At 41.6% G+C, this 18339-nt stretch overlaps 1 protein-coding gene across 1 annotated transcript in view; it reads right to left on the bottom strand.

Annotated features, from left to right (window-relative positions):
- DPP6 (dipeptidyl peptidase like 6) overlaps positions 1 to 18339 on the bottom strand; it is a 567251-nt gene that overhangs the window by 14869 nt on the left and 534043 nt on the right. The window contains exon 17 of the mRNA XM_065627152.1: positions 2902 to 2949. Within this exon, the coding sequence (XP_065483224.1) occupies positions 2902 to 2949 (48 nt within the window). The remainder of the gene's footprint in view (positions 1 to 2901; positions 2950 to 18339) is intronic.

Below are 18339 nucleotides of genomic sequence, written 5' to 3'. Positions count from 1 at the left end.
AAAGACTCTCTGGGACTGAAATAGAGGATTCCTTCCTCCTTCCCAGGATTTAACCTTTATTCCCCACATCCTGGCCAAGTGCTCTAACTGCTGAGTTTCTTCTAGAAAAAGCAGCCACATCCAACATCAGAAAGAGCAAGTCCCTCCCAGCTGGTAAGGAAAGGGCCCACCTTTAGGAGACATTTCAGGCTGTATGTCTTAGGTGGTGGGAAATATCTCTTGGTGATGGTGAGGCTCCTGAGTCCCATGGGGAAAGGATTCAAGGGCTGGGGGGATCCCATGGCGGTGGTAGTGAATCCTGGTCTGGGGAGCCCATTGCCTCATCCCCATGGCATCCAGTTGGGTTTGGACCAGGAGGATCCAGGGCACCATCTCTGCCATGTGAACCCAAGGACAGTTTGAGGATTTCGCATCAAATTATGTGTTTCATTGACTGTAACTTCCCTTTAGAGACACACTGATAAATAGAAGTGTCACCTCAGCTCCTAAAATAATACAGTACCTGATTATCATGCTGTCGTTGCCCATCTCTGCTGAATAGGCAGGCACAGCACAAAACCATGCTCTTGCCACTTAATACATTTCACAGATCTTTCGGCTACAGTGTATTGATTCAATGACTATTCACCCTGCTTCTGAAAAGCCTGGCTCATCTCTATTGAAACCACAGCCCCCACAAAAGTGCCAAAGCAACAGCCTATTACGTTTACTTAAATATTAAGATTCTCATTTAATTATGGCACACACAAGTAGCTTTATCAGCAGAAAGGGGCTTGCCACGTAGGGGAATTTAGTCAAGCCGTTTTATTTGTTCATATAATTGCATTCACAGAAAGCCAGGAAGACTGTGGAGGAAATAAAAAAGATTGACATATCTCCTAAAGGGCTTTCTTTTCTGCTTTAGGACCACAGGGGGCTTGAGTCTGTGGAGTACAAATGGTCATTGCTTAATTAAATGTAAGCACACTATAATATTCAGTGCAACTCACTATTATCAGATTATTGCAGAATACAGAGGCAAACTCCCTTTATAGAGGAATGGGCTCATGTTAAATAAGTAAATTCAGCAATGGAACTGTCAGTTGCCCTTTATTCAAAAGCAAAAGAAAGGGGAGGAGAGGGGAAGGAACCAGGGGAAACGCTGATCATCTGCAGAAAATAATGAATTTCAGTAGGGAATGTGTTCTGTGCATGACTAGATCAAGTTCTCTATGTAATAAACGCTACACATCTATATCTGTCAAAATAAAACTAGTCTCAGTGTGGTTTATGTTACTTTTTCAAGCCCTTCTTTTGCTGTTTCTGTTTTATAGTATCTCTCATTTTATTCATCTGAAAGTATTTTATAAAACTATGCAGGAGACTGTAACACAGTTCAGGAGAGCTGTTGTAGCCAGTCAGCCATCTCCGTGCCTCTGGTAAAATAAAAGTATTATGTTTAAGGGGTGGGAAAAAGAAGGCCACTTCAGAGCTGCAACTCGGAGCCAACTGTTCTGGCCCTGTGGCAACATCCTCTATGGGTTGAGGAGCCTTGTGGGCATCACCATGGCTGCTCTGGAGTTACGCTCAGTGAGGGCACTGCCAAGCCCAGGTCTCTGCTGGGAAGAAGAAGAGATGATACATCCTTGTGCAATGACTGAGATATGAGTGGTCACCGATGCAGAAATACTGAAAAACTAGGAACTGGCAATTTGTTTTCACTATTGCTTGAAAAAAGCAATTCCTGTATTTTTGTAGGCCAGAATAGCTACAAGTGCCAACCTTTGCATATTTATACCTCTATCCCACTATTGCCAGCAGCAATAACATGAACATGAACATGAACATGAACATGAACAAAAAGTGAGAGCCCTCCTCTGGACAGCAAAATCAGTCAGCTCTGTCATGGCGCTTTTATGGAGAAATTATAGACCAGTTGGGGAACTGAGTCACAAGGAAACGAAATATTTATGTCACGGTCACCCTGTAAGCAAGATGATGGCAGATGGTCTAAACCATGGTCCAGGGTATGTTGTGCTGCTTTACTTTGGCAGCGAAGATCTCTCTTGCTGCCCTTACAGGACAGTCACACAGCAGCAAATTGCTTTAACCCAACGTGTTCTAGGATGCTGCTAAATTTCATACATGTCTTTCTCTGAAAAGGAAAATTTTAATTGAAACAAATTAATTGAAAAGGATGGGAGGATGAATCAGAGGCTTCCTGTCATGCTGACTTGGGGTAAAAAAAAAAGATCTTTCTGGATAATTTGTATTGTTACAGATGTGACAGAGGAACCCCAGAAACCTCAGCTCTTTGGGCTCTACAGGGAGTCCTGATCCATCTGGTAATGGCTACAGCCAGTATCAAAGAATTTGAGGGAAAAAACCCTATCTTTGGAATAATTCCAGCTTCACAGTGGTGTAGATATGAACCATTATCACGAAAAAGCTTAATCAGACAGTAAGTGCTACAATCCCCATGAACAGACCAGGCAACCAGGCAGAGGCACAACTTGTGGGGCTCACTCCTCTGTGTTCTCTCTCTCAACCTGGTAATCCATATCAGAGTGATTTTATTAAAACCGCAGATTAAGCTAGATATTTATTATTTTCGAGTGGGACACGAAACAAAATTTGTGGAATACTAACACAAAGAAAGAGGGAGATATGGATTTTGTATTTTTCTTTTTGAGAAAGCTGATAACAAATATTAAGCCCAAACCCACCGTGTTTGTACCCCAAACAGAAAGCTTTTCGATGGCAGCACCACAGCTCTGCAAGTCCCTCTGACTTGCACAAGACTTGTATTTAGGCAGAGTCTGGGCTCCCTGCTAATGTAAATTTACCAAAGGGCAGCTACATCTCGCTCTCCTGCCTGGCTACTTTTGTAGGAAGAATCACAAAGCTCAAGCCCATTCTTACTCTGTGCATCCGTTGTGTTGTGTACAGTCACCATCGGGACTCGGGGACCTGGAAAAGAAGAAAAGAACTCAGTTAAATGTCTATTGAAGCACACACAGATGCACGTGAACCTGGTTTTGAATTCCACAGAGCTGAAGACTCCGGAGACTCGCTTTCCACGCAAGAGTAATCTAAAAAGCAAATCACCTTGGTATTAGAAAGAGTCTATGAATAAATGACAGTAATGTAGACGCAAAGACATATGAGGTTTCAAAGTCTGTTCCCAACAGACCACTAAATGCATCTTTCCCTAATTTGTAAACATTATAATTAGCATAAACACAATTAAATCACTTGCTTTTAAAATTATTCTAATGATACTCAAACACCACAGCACAAAGCATTTACATTTTGTCTGCTATGGATAACTGTTGCTGGTTTGCAAATTTTTTAAATATTTTTTTTAAATGAATTAAACACCAGTTTGGCTCTCACACTAAAAACAATCACATGTGCTGTCTTAAAATGCAACATTTGGGTACTGAAATCAGTATTACACAGAGAGGATTATCATTACGATGCAATGCACGAGTGAACCACAGACTTCACTGCCAGAGGATCCTACAGTCTTTAGGATGTTATAGTCTTTACCTCAGGGTGCTATATCTTCAGCACAGGGTGCTGTAGCACACTACAGTCCTTAGCACAGTGGTCTGGATTCAACTTCTTGTTCAGAAAGTCACCAAGTGGCTGATTGATAGAAAAATGGGATGGTACATGAGATTAGGTTCATTTTGTAGTTGTCAGCTTCTTTCTCTCTGTTTTTTAATTAACATCTGCTGACTGCTCTTGGAGACAGGATGCTGGGACAAGACGAGCTTCAGTGTGACCAAGTCCAGCCACTTGTATGCTACTACCATACCTGTTCATAGATTTTCCATTGAGCTTGACAATACCGCTCAGGAAGGTGGAAGAAGCAGTGCTTAAATGATTATATATTAACCTCAGAGATCGCTGTTGTCTTACTTTCCTTCCCTTTCCCCATAATGTAATATGATGCAGCAGCAGCAAGTGTAAGCAGCTGAGGAAAGATCACCTGTAGACCCAGCAAAGATCTCAACAGCAGGGCCAGAGGGCTCCCACACCATGTCCACCACTAAACCATGTCCTTAAAAACCTCATCTACACATCTTTTAAACACCTCCAGGGATGGTGACTCAACTACTTCCCTGGGCAGCCTGTTCCAATGCCCAACAACCCTTTCCAGGAAGAAATTTTTTCTAATTATCCAATCTGAACCTCCCCTGGTGCAACTTGAGGCCATTTCCTCATGTCCTACCACTTGTGACTCAGGAGAAGAGACCAACCCCCTCCATGCTCCAACCTCCTTTCAGGCAGTTGTAGACAGCGAGAAGGTCTCTCCTCAGCCTCCTGTTCTGCAGGCTGAACAGCGCCAGACCCCTCACCAGCTTCGTTCCCTTTTCTGAACTTGCTCCAGCACCTCAACGTCTTTCCTGTAGTGAGAGGCTCAAAACTGAACACAGGATTCGAGGTGTGATCCCACCAGTCTTTGTGGCAGGACTTCTCTTTTGTACTTACTTTATTTCCAGTTCAAACTTACTATGCAGTGAGGATATGCAGCTGGTGGGGATGGCAAAATTTGGAACCGTCTGTACAAAAGGCCCATATTAGAAACTGCGTTTCCTACTTTCTCAGGCTCCGACAGTCTGTTGGCACGCTGCTGGCATGCAGGCCAATCCTGCTGTTGAACTACGCTGAATATTAAAAACCCAATACTTTTAAGCTTCAAATTTAAGACAGCTTAATGAGGCTTGATATTCACTGCGATTCAAGTTCCTTTAAGATGGTTCCTTCAACCTACAAGCAAATCCAATGTGATCACCAGTTGTGCATCAGCAATTTGTGTAGAGCTGGCTGAGATACAGCACCTCAAATGCTGTAAATGATAATTGTCACAAATGGCAACAAAACCAGGTTACTGTGAGCCATCCATACTAGTTCGATAAGTGAAATAAGTTCTTCAAAGCAAGAAAGACTTTAGGGCAGTATAGTGGTGTCAATGTTTTTTCCCTGTGCTGCCAAGAAACCACATCCCATGTCATACCATTGAGAGTGTCTAATGTAAACCTGACTTTAACAGTGAAGAGACAGAAAAAGGTTTTATTTATAATTAAGCTGACTGATATAGCAGCCTGACTTTGGTTTCCTAGCAATTGAGCATTTTCTTCACTAACAATCCAATTCCTTTGTTTGCGTCTTTTTCTTAAAATGCAGCTGAGTATAATGCACAGAAGAAAACTATGTTTTACTCACCGGGATTTAGCTGAATTTGCCTTTCTACTACCAATATACATTGATATGCTGACCATATTTATTTATAAATCTGCCCTGCTTTTTTTCTTGTAGTCCCAGAAGCCAGTCTGCTGGAAAAGCAACAAACCTAATAAACAATTCATCATGGGCATGATAAAATCATCACTGAAAATAAAAGGAATCCTCCCAAATGACTTCGATCGGAGCTAGAGCAGTCCTTTAATTAACACAAAAATGCCTAACAAAAAGAAAGGGATAAAGAGAGAAATACAATGCATATAATCCTTTTATTTTTTAATCTATTTTTCCTTTTTGTGTTGGTACTGGAAAAACTATGAGAAACTAATAAACAAAGAAAAAAGCCAGTATGTAGTTTGGAAAATTCTATGTATTATGTGTTGTGTTTCCTTAGTCTCTCACTGGCTTACTGTAATCTTCCCAAATCAATATTTTAAAGTGAGGTCCCATACACAGATATTCAGTTTGAGGTAATATGAAATAAAAATATTTTAAACTGTATCAGTATCCCTGAAAAACTAGACTTTTGAGTTGCTCAATTTTTATTTTTCAACAAATGAGGAAAAATGGTAAAGACAGTAATCTACAGAGTAGAATAATCAAGCTTGTGAGAAAGACCAGTCTTGATATTAAATATTCCCAGTGATGACATTCCAGTTAAAGAATGCATTTCACTTGTGAGCAGGTTGAAATTCATTAAGAAGAAAAATCACTTTTTAGGAATGAAGTAAATTGCTTATTTCAATGCCAATTCTTAAAGTGAAACAACCTAGTTACATGCTAGACTATGTCTTTTAGTACACATACATTGAAAGTCTCTCAACACTCACAAGTGCCTAACGCCTGACAAGGATAGAACAAAATTCTTGAAATTAAGAAGTGTATATTCATTAGCTGCCTCTTGTACTTTATTTTTAAACCTATAACGGTGTGACAGTCCCATTACACATGCCATCTGGTAAATGCCATCCACTGTCATTTGCGGATCTGAGAGTGAAACCTACTTTGTTCAATGCACTGCTGGGAGCTGACAGAAGCAGAGCGAGGACATCCTCTGCTCCGTGTCCCCTCTCTCCAGAGTCTTTCCAAACGGGCTTTGATTGGGACTCCTGAGCCCTGGCACATTCTGCTACTTCTGTTCTTTAATCAGCACTGATGAGCACCCGTGTCTACCTGTCCCCCTTGGAAACTTTGCGAACATTCTGCCTCTTGCTTACAGAGGTGCTGAGTGTGTATGAGCATCAGCTGCAGGTTGGTTTTAAGCACTCGCTTGTGCTCCTTGTGGAATAAAACACAAAGTGCTCCACTTTAAGAAAGTAAAGCAGCTACTGAGCTGCTTTGCAGAGACGTGAAAAGGTAATAAAGACCCAGTGCATACCCCATAACCTGGGTGAGTGTTCCCAAAATCCCAGGCAGGACACTTTCCTGCAGGATGAGGGGAGGATGATGCTGTTGGATTTCTTCCCCTGCCCCGGCTGCAGAGTAGTTACACACAGGGCTGTGATACGCCCCGAGGTGTGGGACCTGGCTCTGCTGCTCTCTGCCACATCACCCCAAATTTTTAGGGTGCTGGGTGGCACCATATGGGCTCTGTGACCCTGTTATCCCTCCCTGCACCCCTCTGGCAGGAACGGGCTCTGCTCCCCTCTCCTCAGCTCCAGCATTGCACCAGTGAACTCCAGTAACTTGCCAGCAGTTTTAATGCTGTTGCTTTATTTATAGCTTAAGAGAAAGGACCAAAAGCATTGACAAGAAAGCTTCTGTGCATATAGACATACTCTATACATTTCTGGATAGACGCACAGTTAATAATGCTGCATAAATCTCTAGTTACAGGAATGGGATTTTCAATTAATACAGTTAAAAGTCTGGCTTTATCGTAAGGCCTTTGACTTTAAAGACGTTACTGTCATTATCCATGCTAGAAGTGAATTAAGCCATATCACTATAATGACATGGGCAAATTCATCATCAAGGAAGTATGACCTGCTGTGATCTGAAAGTGCACAGAAACTCAGTGCCTTGGTAATTTGACAAGAAAAAGCATTGGCCATGGCTTGTCATCAATTTTTTAAGCAGCTTTCATTATTACTTCCAAGAATCCAATAAGGTTATGCTTAAACAGTATCAGAAAGAAGTGACTCTAGATTTTGAAGTGGTAAGGTATAGATTTACAGAATAAAAATTGAAAATCATACAACTTGAAGAAAATATTCTCCAGGCATTTGTTTTGTAATATTTTGAAGATAATATTCCACAATATTCCTGATGTTTTCCTGATCTAAACAGCATAGGGAATTATATCAATTACAATATTAACATTAAAGTAGTGATTATAAAAACAATATGAAGTAAAATTGCAAAAAATGTAATCAAAGTTTATATAAGTGTTTAAAAAGGAAAAAAAGAGGAATCGTCTTATTCTTCTCATCCATATTCTCAAAGGCTTCAATGTGGCAGATGATTTCAGACCAGAAGCTAAATTCACAGTGTGTAAACAATGAAAATTCAAATACTCTCTGCCAGCCCCACCAGCATATCTCTTAAGCACTGATGAATGATTTAAAAGAGCAGCTGCAAGCGACAGGAGCTGAGAGGGTCTCGCTCTGCACAAGTGAGATAATTGGCAACAGCCATCTCTGCGAACAGATTCCAGATCTCTTTATTTGCTAGTCCATGAATTATTTATATACGCTGCATAAAGTTCATATGTTGGGGTGATATTATCAGCCTAATAAATTAAGACATGGGGAGTTCTGTGAATCACTGCTAACAATTAAAATATTTTCCCATTTACAGTATTTTCCAGTCTATGCTACAGACAGATGTTCGTGCTGTTTGCTTTGGCAACCTTGTTGACACAAACATCAAACAGATTTGTGCTGCTATTCACCCTCCCCAAGGCATTTAATTTTTTAATCTAATCTTTACTTCCTCAAATGTAACTGGTCTTGTAAAATAATCAATACTGACTTGTTCGCAGGCAACACGCAAGATTGCACAAACCGCACCGATGGTACTGCTTGTTTCTGCCTCGTCTGATACCAGTAATAAATTTCATGCTTACTTTATATAGACCAGAAATAAATCTGGTTGTTCTGAGGCGGCTTCAGTTTGCAGCGTCTAGAGGGCAAACGAGGAAGAGATTTGTCCTTAACTGTACTACACAAAATAGCTCCAGTGAGTTCTTCAAAAAGACTGCTTGAATGAATAAGCGTGGTCAGGTCCTGAGTCTGTTCCATGGGATTTTGAGTGGTACCTACAAACAGCAGCGTGGAAGCTGCGCTGACACTAACCAGCTCCATCCCACTGTCTGTCTTGTGATCACCGAGATACAGAAGAACATGGGACCTCTGGGTCTGAGAAGATTCCCCCTTACTTCTTCAGGTAGTTGTGTGTTATAAAAGTATTGACAAACACCCGCTAAATATAACTCTGTTTTCATGGATGTAATTCCTACTGGTGTCTCACTCTTCTGGTAGGAGCTGCTTTCTAACTTGAAGCTGCACTGGCTGTCACTCCAATTTACACCTTTTTGAGTTTGTGCCAACAAGCCATCTTCTACTAATCACAAATATTCCTGTTATAATTAGAGCAGTCACGTGTCCCTAAAGGTCTCATCCAGTATAACAAAATAGATGATTTCAGCTCCCTTTTGTAAGACAAAATCTCTTTTCCTCTTATTCTTTCATACAAGAGCATTTCACATTCAGTTTCTCCTTCTTAAACAGAAATGACCAGGACTCTGGCCCTGCTGTAGAGGATGTCTTAACCGGTCCTTATAAAGTGAAACTGCTACTTGCTCAGTTTTGTGGAAAATTGTTTGCCTGATCCATCCTAAAAGAGCCTCTTCCATGGCCAGAGCCAGTAGACAGTTTGCAGACATTCAGTGATCACCTTTGTATGCCCCTGCTCTTTTGAGACATTTGTAACTCTTGAGTTTCAAGCACACAAGACAAATTCTTGCCCTGAGTCGCCACATGCGTAGCTTTGCTCTTTATACTATTAATTTCTCCCATTCCAGCCCTGAAAGACAGCCAACCTCTCCAGTATTTCTCTCTGCCTTCTGATAATACTTATCCGCTTTGTGGCCTTAACAAATTTCATTAGCTACGTCCAGCTTCGGGTTCCCAGGCTGCCAGGGAACAGTCTAAGTAGGGTCATTCCCAAGACCAGCTCTTAATGAACCCCGCTGCTGATCTCCAATTAGCCTTATATTTCTTCCCATTATAATCTACCACCTTCTTTCATTTAGCTGCTACTTAACCTTCCCCTACAATTCCTTCACTAATCCCCATCCTCTCCTTCTTAATTAATATCATCCAATGAGGCATCACATTGAGTGGGCTGAGTGAAAGCATTTCCTTCCTTTCAGGAGGCTTTGGTGAAGGTTTTCAAAAGCTGTAATGCAATAACGCATGTGGATGGTTCCAAAGAAGAACACAGAATACCTATGGCCCTCAAGAAACATTGCAGGTGTATTAGTCCATTCTAGTGATAAGATCAGCCATAAAAAGGAGGTAGGTTAGGAGAATTTGCCTGCAGGACTCCTGAACCTGACAGTACACCAAGACTGTGTACCTGGAGATGTAAGTACCAGAGGTAGGAGGGAACCACTCCAGATCATGTGGGCATCACTGACTTCCCAAAAGTCTTTGTTATTTTGTTCTAATGTGCTGGTTCAGATCTATGATTGGAAAAACGAATCTGAACAGATAAATCCCCATACTCAACTCTCTTTCTTTTTCCAATTTCTGTTCTATTTCCTGCTAATTCTAATCGAATCTCTCATTAATTTAACCTCGTTCAATTCAATTTTAATCCAGGCTCTCTGCAAACCTTGAAAAGAGATTAAAGCAGAAGTTTAACATTTGTCCCTATTTAAAAAATATACTCGTTTCTTATTGGATTAGTATAGGCTAATCCTCAGAGAAAATACCAGATGTGGAGGAATATGCCTGACATTTTCTGTATTCCTACCCTACCTTGGAAAGTCACTAGATAACTCAGGACGCTCAGGGAGCTTGAGCAGTCTCCATTCTTGGAGGGTTTTAAGAAAAGACTAGACACAGCCCTGATCAATCTGGTCTGATCTCTGACATTGCTTGGAGCAGGAGGTTGCACTAGAGACCTCCTAAGGTTCCTTCCAATCTGAATTTTACTATGATATTGCCATTCTGTGATTAAAAAGTAGCACAAATGGCAGTGTAGTCATAATGGAGAGATTGTGTAGCCATTTCCTGGTAGAGCTGTGGAAGGGGAGGAAGAGAGTTACAGTCCCTGTTACTCCTCACAGCTCCTCTAACAAACATCCTGCTGATATATTAAAGGGAAAAGGATATTTCCTTGTAATAGTAGCATGAAAGAAAATACTCTCTTCTCAGTGCCATTTACAACTCATTAATACTGACAGAATAAAACCTTTTGTGCTCATTCCATTAAAAGCCTTGTAAAAATTGATTTAGATAACCTTCATTTATTTTTTTCCAAAAGTAAAAATGAAATTCTCTAGCAACAAAATAATGGTATCCTAGCTAGGTAAGTAATAACTGATGCTGGATATTAGCTTTCTTTTTTTCTTTCTTTTTTTTTTTTTTTTTAAATCTCAACAAACATAAATAACATGGCCTCATGTTGTCTGCTTATTAAGCTGTTTTGCTCTCCTGAGTTCTCAGGTTTTAATATATCCTTAATGTACTGACTACATTAATAAAGGACTAAAGAAGTATCATGTTAACAGGAAACAAAAGCCAGCAATAAACCTTACAGCTGGTCCAGCTGGCAAACAAGGTGAAAAAAGCAGTTTTCCTTAGAGGAAGCTCTAAATCTTGTGGGATGGTAACATCTGTACTATCCACTGCAGAATAATGAGTTCAACCAAGGTCGCTCATATAGCTGGAAATAATGCACATGCAGCCGAGTCTCAACATGCAGGAGGCCACTGCCTGATTTGTAAAGCATTGGAGGAAGCCTGTTGTCATGGTCATTTATCTCCTAGGAGTGGAGTTCAGATAAAATTTTTTGTGTACAGAATGACCAAATGACAAGAACTCTGGCCGTAAGCAGATGACAGATCACCTTCCTCTGGGCAAGGCCAGACAGCTCATATTTACAAGCAAGAGACAAAATGAAAACAGGATCAAAGCATGTAAAACCAAGGAACACATAGTGCTTTGCAGAATGAGGTTAATTTTAACGGGGATGAAAGTTTCACTTTCACTCCACTGTCTTTTTTTTTCATGCACTAGAAATTATAGGTGGTTTCTATTCATTTCATTATTAACTATTCATGCTTTTTTCCCCCACTTGTTCTATGTCACTGGGTATACACGGGTACTTTACACTGCATTAAGGATGTATAACAATACAGTGAAATATTTTATAACATAAATGAATGGTCTACTTAAAAGAAGACCAAAATGTGACTGGAACATCCACAAAAGCCACTATTTCATTTAATCTCAGACTACTTTAATAACTAAGTTTTTAACAGCTGACAGAAACGAAGTTCTCTTGCACATTCCAAACCACTAATAGCATCCTCTCTTTTCCTAGAGAAAAAGCTCTTGTGGTACCTTCTGTTTGTGCAAAAGGGATTTTTCCTATCAGTCTGCTGTTTTGAAGTCCTGCGAGGATGTGAGGGAGCGGGAATGAGCTCTCCCCATCCTGCCTTTACCCACGGGATTTCTGACCCATGAACTGCACACAAAGGAGTTGAGATGCAAAAGCCAACCTCGGCTGTTAAGTAAGAAAGGGAGTCAAGTGAATGTAAATGTGAATTATATAGTAATTATAATATAAATAGGACCCAGAGATTAAGTCTGTGCATGCTTTCAAAGAGCAGAAACTAATTTAAGCTTCATAAGCCTCAGGAAAAGTTCCAAAAGGTCACTGTTTGCCTGGAAGCACTAATTACAGCCTCCTGCTACTGGGTATACAAAAAAAACAAGCGTTGTTGTAATCATCCTTGTATAGGAAACCATTCTGGTCACAACAGATAACAGTCACCCAGTGACCTAATATGTGAGCAACCACCAGGATCACCTTCCAGGCACGAGCAGGGCTGCTGTGCTCATTGAGCGTGGGGCTGCGTGGGAACCTGCACCCACACCGTTGGGTCGTGACTGGATCCTGGAAGCTGCTATCACATCGCAGGGCATTTAGAATCATAGATACATAGAACTATAGAATCATTTTGGTTGGAAGAGAGCCTCAAGGTCACCAAATCAAATAATAACTAACTCTAGCACTAAATCATGTCCCTAAGAACCTCATCTACATGTCTTTTAAACATCTCCAAGGATGGTGACTCAACCACTACCCTGGGCAGCCTGTTCCTCTGTTTCATAACCCTTTACGTGAAGAAACTTTTCCTAATATCCAATCTAAACCTCCCCTGGTGCAACTTGAGGCCATTTCCTCTAGCTGCACTTTGGTGTTACCTCCATGTTTCTCATGCATCTTGGATTTTGTCAGCCAGATATTTGAGCTAGGATGCCTGGGTTATGTGGTAGCACAAGGGTAGCATGCTCTTGGGCTTTGCCTGTTCTGCTTTATCCAGAAAGGCAACACCATGTTCAGAGGCCCATAGAACAGTGTCAGCCACTGGCTTTCTACCCCTTGCTGTAGACATCAGATCCAGGCCAAGAACAGCTCATATAGTTCAGAAAATCTGACCCCCCACGAGACAGTAAGTAGCAAACCCTTCTGTTGATGTATATCATATTACTTGATGTGCTGGAAAATAATGTAACTCCAGGCAAGTAGACGAAAATCATAATTTAATTGTGAATAATAGAGGATATAGACATCAGTCTACTCTGGGGTGCAGCAGTAACAAGCTGTAGTCATTGTATGGCCCACAAAATATTCCTAAAACCTCACTTTGTGGTTCCCTACAAAATTTAAACTAGTGTTGTCCACTTCCATCCCCACCTTGACCACTTGGTCCCATCGCAGCATTTCCCACTCCCTTGCAAGATCAGAAATGTTTATGCAAGCATCCAGCAAAACAGCAGAAGAGCTTCTAGAACTGACTCCAGCAGAACAAAACAAAACAAAACAAAACAAATTTCATTCAGTTAAGTTCCTGGACCTATCTCAGAGTGAGCCTATTTGTGGAACAGGTAGCAGACTGGTGAAAAAACCTGAAGGTGGACAGAGAATGGAGCTGCCTCTTTCAGTGGCAGAACTGACTGCTGTCTTCCAGTCCTTGAGGACATACAGTGCCATGGTTCTCAAGATGTACTGGTGAAAAATACTATAAGGTGCTTTTTTAGGGGGTTATTACATTTCACAGCAAGGCAAGGTGGGGCAGAGAGAGGCACAATCAGTCAGGATAGGAGGTAGAAACCACCTTCCCCTCGACCCTCCTCCTCTCAGTCACCGCCTGGGAGGTATCACTTATGGTGCTTGCAGTAAGGAAAGCATCTAAAGTTGGCTCTCAGCCTTGGCTGTGCCCTTCAGAGCTGTTGATGCAGCTACACTGAGGTGTGGTGGCAGCTGGTGCACACCCCATTAGTAAAAGCAACTTTTCACATTTGTTTAAACCAGGGTATGCCTATTGCGTTTCTCTATCCATAGGCTCTCGACTGGTTAATAAAACTAATTTTCAGCACTAGTAGTTATTTCTGCATCTAATTAAGTCTCTTCAGACTACCTCAACAACATAATTTATCATGATCCTTGGCAAAGGTCACCTGAATTGCCAAGCTCTGGCCATCTTAGCAGGACCAGCTGCACTTAGAAAGCATTTACTTGAATTTCAGTAAGAAGTGCTTTGGAGACTCTCTAAGATGCTTTGCCGTTGCCATGATGGGTAGTTCTATAATGTTATTAGTTGACACTAAACCCACATCCTTCAGGAATATTGCCAGGCAGCAAGCTTTCTACATAACTAAGGTTATGTAGGAATTAAATGTAGGTATTTCCCCTCTGTGCGTTTAATGCTTGTGTCAGACCCTGGAGTGAGATACTTGTACTCACAGCAGCAAGCTTTCCCCAGCCATCTGCCAGAGATGCCCCAAACCACATGAAGTGGTTATCTGGAGAGGTTAAATAGGAAGTTCACCTTCTTCATCTCTCAAAAGCAAGAAAAAGAGTTCCTACCTTTTAAACCTGGGTGTTATTGACAGAAAACACTCTTAATGAAACATTCTCTCTGTAACATTTGACAAGCAAATGCTTTTTTTCCCTGTTCAAATCCCTCTTAGAAGATCAGTACCTCCATAACACCCACAAGGAGAAAATTGCACACATATACATATCTAAGGACCCCCTGAACTGAAAAAGCTGCAGAATGATATTCCTCCTTGCAGCTGCACTGGGTCTCCCAGTTCCTAACACACTCACAGTGCTATAAAAACATATAATACATAATGACATGCTTTGAGCCAAAATGGGTTATTATATTTTTCATAACTGCTTTACTGCTGCTATAACTCAAAACTCAATCCCTCGTTCAAGAGATTGTTGCCTGTCTCTAAAGGCACTGAGCGATGCTACGGTGGCACAGGAGGCTGGTCTTGCTGGAGTCCCATCCCACAATGTGCCGAGAGGCTTCTCTGCTGCACTGAGCATCTCCAGCTCCCGCTGCGGCTGCTGGGAGTTAAGAGCATTCAGCACCTGGGACGACTGTCCCCACACTTATTAAGGCTTGCGATGTAATTACAGACTAGTTATTGAATTGCTATTGAGACGAAACATCGGGTGGTGCTGTGAGCTAACAGCAATCGTGCACAACCATGCCTTGTTAACTCTTCACTCTGCTATGATTTAATAATTTGACATGCTGGTTTTGTTATGGGAATGCTCTCCTGCATGCTAATAGCTGGGGTTCTGCTCGGAAGGTTTCTCTGCAGTGAACAGATTGAAGATTCACTGAATCTTTCAAATCCACCCTGGTAATTTATCCATCTAGGAGCCTCTACGCCCCTTATTGTCGCTGCATGTCGTCTGCAGTCAGTAATGGATTTTATTTTCACAACACCTCTAGGAAGCTGGAAATACATGACCTGCTTGAGTTCTGTAAAGGAGCTTGTGACAGAGAAAAAAATCAAGCCCATGTGTCCTAACTAGCATTTTGCAGATAGATAGAACTTCTCAGACCACTGTTACCAAACGTGTCTTTGAAATCTCCATGTTTAGACACAGGCCAACAAATTAAAACAACTATTTTAAAAGCCACCTGTTTGTAAGTATATAGAATCATAGAATGACCCGAGTTGGAAGGGACCCACAAGGATCATCGAGTTCAACTCCTGTCCCTGCACAGGACAACCCCACAGTTCACACCGTGTGTCTGAGGACGTTGTCCAGTCTCTCCTTGAACACTGTCAGGTTGGGGCCGGGACACCTCCCTGGGGAGCCTGTTCCAGTGTCCAGCACCCTCTGGGTGAAGAACCTTTCCCTAATGTCCAACCTAAACCTCCCCTGGCACATCTTCCTGCCATTCCCTCGGGTTCTGTCATTGTCACTAAATAGAAGAGTTTGCCGTCTGCTCCTCCTCCTCCCCTTGTGAGGAAGCTGTAGCTGCCATGAGGTCTCCCCTCAGTCTCCTCTTCTCCCAGCTGAAAAAAACAAGTTACTTTAGCCACTCCTTATACAGCTTCCTCTCCAAACACTTCAACAACTCTGTAGCCCGCTTCTGGACACTCTCCAGCAGCTTAATATCTTTTTTATCCCATGTCCCCAGCCCTGCACTCAGGGCTCCAGGTGAGGCCGCCCCGGCGCAGAGCAGAGCGGGACAACCCCCTCCCTGCCCGGCTGGCCGTGCTGGGCTGGATGCACCGGGACACGGGTCCCTCTGGGCTGCCGGGGACACTGCTGGCTCATGTTCAACTTGCCGTTGACCAGAACCCCCAGGTCCCTCTCCGTGGAGCTGCTCTCCAGCGTCTCGTCCCCCAGTCTGTACGTACAGCCGGGGTTGCCGTGTCCCAGGTGCAAAATCCGGCACTTGCTCTTGTTGAACTGCATGCAGTGCGTGGTTGCCCAGTTCTCCAATTTGTTCAGATCCCTCTGCAGGGCCTCTCTGCCCTCAAGAGTGTCAACAGCTCCCCCAATTTTGTGTCATCAGCAAACTTGCTAAGCAATCCCTCAAGTCCTGAGTCTAAGTCATTTATAAAGACATTGAAGAGCGCTGGCCCTAAGATGGATATGTATCATAAGTGTCCACTTTCAATTCAGTATTTAGAGAATCCAACAGTACTATCCAAATAACATGTTTATTTTGTTATAGAAATGGAAAAAAGCAAGCAATCCACCTACTTTTTGCAGATATATTTTCCTAAATATTGAGGTTTTTTATAGTCCATAAATAGCCAAATATATTCAGGGAAGAGATAAGCTGGGTACTTTCATTATTGCTTGCACTGATTTTTACCTGAGCATAACAACTACTAAGAACGATCTGATTCCAGGGATGCTGTTGATGAGAATGTGATATGCAAGATTTCTGCGTGATATGTAAAGTGATACATGAGCAATGTAGTTAGGTTTTGTGGACAAAACATTGCTTTATGAACTTGTGCTTTATGGATGGTAGACACCTCACATTGATTTACAGCTCCTGGCTTCTGCTTGTCCACAGTTAGTATAAAAAAATCCTTGTCTCTAGATTTTACGTTGCTTTCCAGGGATGCTAAGTCTGGCCCAAATGGCACAGGTTGAAAGGTCTGGTTAAAAGAAAGAACTGGGAAAGATGTAGAAAAGGGTTCATTATTCTCCTGCCTGAAGGTATGAGCCAACCTCTTATTGCAGGCGTTGGGCAGATATGTCCCTGATGGGTACATTATTGCTAAAATCCTGAGAGGGTAATTATACACCATCCACGGATGGAGACAGGCTACAGACCTAGACAAAGTCCTGGTCTGTTCCAGTAGCCAATGGTGCTTTTCTTTGGAGTGATGTCTTCTAATATGAGGAAGGAAATGGGGGTCACAATACTTGACTCAAGATGTGGCCATAGGCAAACCACTAATTCTCGCTGTATCTCTGCTCCCCACTGGGTAAAAGCATGAAAATGATCATCTGGGGAAAGGCTGCAAAGGGCTTTATACATCTTTCCATAACTCGAATTAAATGCCTAGTGCAGTATTTATTTTACCAACCATACAACTTCTATTCCCTCCTCTCTGTATCCTGATAAATCTCAATATAGAATTATCCTGAGATATTAAATAATATGAAGCTCTTCCTGTTCAAAGTGACATAGATACACAAATCACTGCCAATAATGTCTCTGTGATGATCCCATTGCCCCCTCATATTAATAGGGAAACAAGCATCTGGTTTTTGTGATGAATATTACAGACAAAAATGTCTCCTGAGTGATATGCTAGAACTAGTACACTTTCGTGAAGATATTTGTTGATTAAAACGCATATCTCAAAGATTTTACGGGATTTTCGGGGAAAAAAGTTCCCCAGACTCAGCATTATAAAAAGTGCAGATGAAACTGACTGAGTCCATAAGAAGATGGGCAAAATAAAATGTTACTTTGTTACAGTTAAATTCATCAACAAACTCCGGCACTTTGTTTTAATTTAGCGTTTCTTTGGAATGCATTCAAGTTTATTCAAATCAGCTACTAATCCCTTGAGAGAATAAAATACCAGATTTTCCAAAATCTATATCTCCTCAAAAAAGACTAAGTTTTTATGCAGTAATGGCATCTAAGTATAGCCACAATACTAGAAACAATGTCCAGAATTTTATGTTTACTCACATTTAAGAAAAAATCACATGTTTTAAATCCTTGAGCTGAATGATGCCAATGGTAATGGTGCTGGATGTTGGTGTTTCAAAGGATGTTCCCACCCACCCAGCTGTTGGCTGAGCTTATCTCACGCTGTACAGCACTGGGCAATCTAGCACAAAAGAAAGAATTAATGATCCATTTTCCCCACTTTTCTGACCACCTCCAGCCTCCTTTAAAAGTTCCTTTCCACAGGATTGCTGGCTAGTAGTTTTTTGTAAAAAGCCCTTGCCATGTTATTAAAAGAAAGTAGGAGAGGTGCTAATTAGCAATCACTGTCTGGGTTTAGAAAGATTGCACTGCTTAAGGACTTCAGGTCCGTTTTGAATCCTGGTCCCAACAAGCATAAATAC

Source organism: Caloenas nicobarica, chromosome 2 (assembly GCF_036013445.1).
Source record: "Caloenas nicobarica isolate bCalNic1 chromosome 2, bCalNic1.hap1, whole genome shotgun sequence".
Classification (NCBI taxonomy): Eukaryota; Metazoa; Chordata; class Aves; order Columbiformes; family Columbidae; genus Caloenas; species Caloenas nicobarica.
This window is presented reverse-complemented; position numbering and strand designations above follow the sequence as displayed.